The sequence below is a fragment of the Fomitiporia mediterranea genome, assembly GCF_000271605.1.
Source record: "Fomitiporia mediterranea MF3/22 unplaced genomic scaffold FOMMEscaffold_12, whole genome shotgun sequence".
NCBI classification, from domain to species: domain Eukaryota; kingdom Fungi; phylum Basidiomycota; class Agaricomycetes; order Hymenochaetales; family Hymenochaetaceae; genus Fomitiporia; species Fomitiporia mediterranea.
The window spans coordinates 976,734-980,636 of NW_006760397.1; the positions used below are offsets into that span (position 1 = coordinate 976,734).

At 43.2% G+C, this 3,903-nt stretch overlaps 2 protein-coding genes across 2 annotated transcripts; both read left to right on the forward strand.

The window, feature by feature from the left end:
• Nucleotides 1–504: 504 nt before the first annotated feature.
• FOMMEDRAFT_160544 (uncharacterized protein) lies at nt 505–2,307 on the forward strand (the record flags this gene model as incomplete). Its single annotated transcript, XM_007270225.1, has 8 exons — nt 505–594; nt 642–902; nt 969–1,003; nt 1,076–1,172; nt 1,241–1,321; nt 1,544–1,625; nt 1,716–1,782; nt 1,848–2,307. The coding sequence occupies 8 exons, from the start codon at nt 505–507 to the stop codon at nt 2,305–2,307; spliced, it is 1,173 nt and encodes a 390-aa protein (XP_007270287.1).
• Nucleotides 2,308–3,497: 1,190 nt separating this feature from the next.
• On the forward strand, nt 3,498–3,824 carry FOMMEDRAFT_93872 (uncharacterized protein; the record flags this gene model as incomplete). Its single annotated transcript, XM_007270155.1, has 1 exon — nt 3,498–3,824. One exon carries the CDS (start codon nt 3,498–3,500, stop codon nt 3,822–3,824), a length of 327 nt encoding a protein of 108 aa, XP_007270217.1.
• Nucleotides 3,825–3,903: the final 79 nt, after the last annotated feature.

Genomic DNA, 3,903 nt, shown 5'->3' on the forward strand with positions numbered 1-3,903 from the left:
GTGACGAGAGCAGTGCGTCATTATATGCTCTCGATCTTTGGTACTCGATTATGTAATCACTTCGATATATTGTTTAAAGGTAAAAACAAATTATATTATAAGTCTGACAGAGTGATTGTTAACATTATTAATATATATAATTGTATATTATCTTACTAAAAGTATTGTAATTAACTTACAAGCACAACATATTACTTTTATGACTGTTATAATTAATCAACTATTGTTACAGATAACTTATAATATAATTTTAGCATATTATAATAGGAGTTGAGCACTTGTACCTCACATGTAATGTTGTAATAATACTATTAGTAAGCTTACTTGCTCTAAAACATGTTTGTAGTTTAATAGAAACTTTGTATATTTCTTACATTTATATACAATCATTATAATTACATTATAAGTAAAATATAAGTGTTATTTTAGAATGTAATGCTTATAAAATCATTTTATTAGATTACCTTTGCTATTATTAAATACATTTGTTGCGACTTTTTCGTGATGAATACGACGCGTTCGCGAAGCTTCCTCAGTGACGAGGATGCAGGCATGGAATGGAATTTTGATTCACTGTTCCGGTTTATGAAGAAGGTAAGACCACCTCTTTTCTCAGTAGATGTATTCGAGTCCTGAATCAGTCCAGAGGCTTCACTGGACCGGACGAAGAGCAGCGCGCAAAGGGTGCAAACGATATTGATGCTTACCACGGTTTCTTCGGACCTGTTCAAGTTGCTTTCTCACAAGGAATGTTCAGCGGCCCTGCATTTATTGATGATGTCCGCAACATAATCGGAATCGCACGATGCCAAGACATGAATGGTGGTAACTCAAATTGTGTAGATTATAGTCCTAATTCGATAAACCCGAAAGACCACGATCATCGTTCATCGTCCGCAATGGTATCTTAATCCTGTCGAAAACGAGAGAACGAATTGGCTCACACTAGTCAACCATCAAGTGACCAGGGTAGTTCTTTCCGGATGCGCACCGGACGCCGAACGTAAGGACGACAAGTGTTCAGTTCAAGAACTCGAATAACACAGGGGCCGTGTGTATCGTAAATGCTCGTCAGGGGGGTGATTCTAGCCGCAGGTGCAATTGCCTCCCCTCAATTGCTTCAGCTGTCCGGAATTGGTGACCCATCTGTCTTCGATCCACTTCGGATTGATGTGAGGGTCAATCTACCAACCGAAACTTCCAGGAACGAACAGCAAGTAATATCGTGCATTCTACACAGCCTTCTTTCGGCGCAGACGGCACAGGGCCCGAGTTTACAATTGCGTTCTTGAATATTCATGAGCTCTTCTCTGAAGGTATGGTATGGTATGGTATATTTCCTGGCATAGGTCCCTAAAAAGAAACACCAGGGCTGCTGGTCTATTGTACAGTACAGAGTAGTTTATCTACAATAAAGAAATTACTCTGCCCAGCAATGTCCAGGGAACTACTAATGCAATAGGCACTCAATGCTTCTCCAACTGTGTACCAGTAAACAAGGTGCAGGCTCAAATGCAAGTGTGACGGCTGACGAAATGGCCAGATCTCTGTTAGAGCAATACCCGTCATGGGCAAAAGTCAGGCAGCTAATGGGTTGGATGCTGAGGCGCTTACCACAATATTTGGTATCCAAGCCAAGCTGAACTAATTGGTAATAATCATGGTAAGCTCATTGTTTAAAGATAAAAGCATAGAACCGTTAATATTTTCTCTAGCTCCTGTTTATGAACTTCCTTTGTCATTGGAGACTCCGGGTAACTCAACATTTACCCGTCTATTCACGTACGTCACCTAACAAAACTCAACAGCGGTGTCAACATTAGCATGTGGCACATACTTCCATTTAGCCGTGGAAACATCGTCATTACGGATACAAGTGTATTCACAAAGCCGAAAGTGACGCTTAACTATTTCAATGTCGAAGACCTCGCCGTGCAGATAGCAGGCTCCCGACTCACCCGAAAGGATCTTAATCACACAGCATTCGAACCCATCTCATCTGGAGGAAACGATCCTGGAACCGATGTTGTTCCTGACGATGGAAATGGCGGTGCAGACGATGCATGGCATTCGTGGATTCACGATGAATTCGGGGCAGTATTCCATATGATCGGTTCTGCGGCGATGATGCGACATGATCTGGGTGGAGTCGTGGATGGAAAGCTTCGCGTCTATGATACGATGAACCTACGTGTCGTCGATGCAAGTATACTTCCTCCCCACATTAGTGCCCATCCAAGTGAGACGCTTTATGGTGTTGCAGAGAAAGCAGTGGACATCATCAAATCTGGCGTGTCACTGATGTGAAATGTGTAATGAAAATGATATGTTCTATATTTTCGTGAGTGTTCCCTTGTGCAAAATCTGGATGCCTCGAAAGTGGGTGGAATACAGTAAGTAGTCGAATACGATAGTCGAATAAAATAAGTAAATGGTCGGGTACCAGAAGGTAGAAGCTCTGAAAGTCCATGTCATGTGATACTGACTAATGATACTTGTTTCTCACGCACGCAACATCATTGTTGACTAGAGCAGAGGCCCTAGAGTCTAAACCCGTCACAAATATCTATAGAGGTTGTCGAATCCCTCAAATCTATCAGTATATCATCTGGTCGCTTCTCTGTCTTCCATGACAAAACAATTAGGGGCATACAATACTGGGTTGCATGTGACTATGTGCCTACTTATTATTGTAATTCGTGTCCGAATGCCGTGTACATCCACTCAAGAGCACACATTTGAACGTTTCTGAGAAGAGCAAAGATATGGTATGTCACTCATCCACAGCTCTTGGCAACCGAAAATAAAGACATGCTCCTTTCGTAGTTCTTGGACGTTGTCCTTCGCCGATCAACCCCGTGTCTTCGCTATTAGACGCCTGTACTGATGGGAGACCCCATTTTTAACGAGTATTACTCTGTAGGAACGCCCCGCAATGATCGTTCGGACTTTGTGGGCCTCAACCGCCATCTTCCGTTCCACTACAGAATAGAGTCTTTACTTTTTCGAATTCCCTTGATAGGTTTCTTACCTTCTATCCGGTTGTCCCGCGCTGCCCTGGTCAAGCTCACACTTCGCTGCTATTCCGGTCTTCTGTTAATGCGAGCACGAAAGTTGGTTAGCTGAAGGATATCTGTTAGACAAATGCTGTTCACGGTCTTAGAATCCCTTGCAGTCGATGTCAGATAACTGTGAGGCAGGCATTACGTCATTGGCATTCAACGAGTGACTCTCAAGGCCTATAGCTTCAATCTGGTCTGTATTTCATCTTATCTCTGGTTCTCGAAACATGCATTACCAGCTGACAAGCTTTATCTGCTACAGTAGGGGAAACCACGGTCCGAGGCAAGGGCCAATCGCAGAGGATCTGGTTAATGACGGCTATTCTTCTCACTGCTACTCTTGGTCTAACATAGATTTCAGAGGCACAGAGCGGTATATAAGCCCCAGAAACTCGTTCATGACCCTCATCCCCTGGTACACTTTGGGATTCAACCATGCTCGCTCAATCTCTGCTGTTATCTGTCTATCTACTTGCATCGCCCTTGCTATCGTTGGGCAAGCATGCATTTGGTGTTACTTCGGATCCGAATACTGCTGACAATCAAACCTTTGACTATGTCATTGTTGGAGGTGGTCTCGCAGGCCTCACTATCGCCGGCCGCCTTACTGAAGATCCTTCGAAGACCGTGCTCGTCATTGAAGCAGGAAATGATGACCGGAACGACCCAAGAGTATTTGATCTATTGGAATATGGTGCAGTATTTGGGACATCTTTGGACTGGGCCTGGGACACCGACCAGAACAGGGTCATTCGAGCGTAAGTCCTTTGCAAAGGAGATTAGATTTATTCAATAATATGTTATTATTTTCATATACAGAGGTAGAACGCTGGGAGGATGT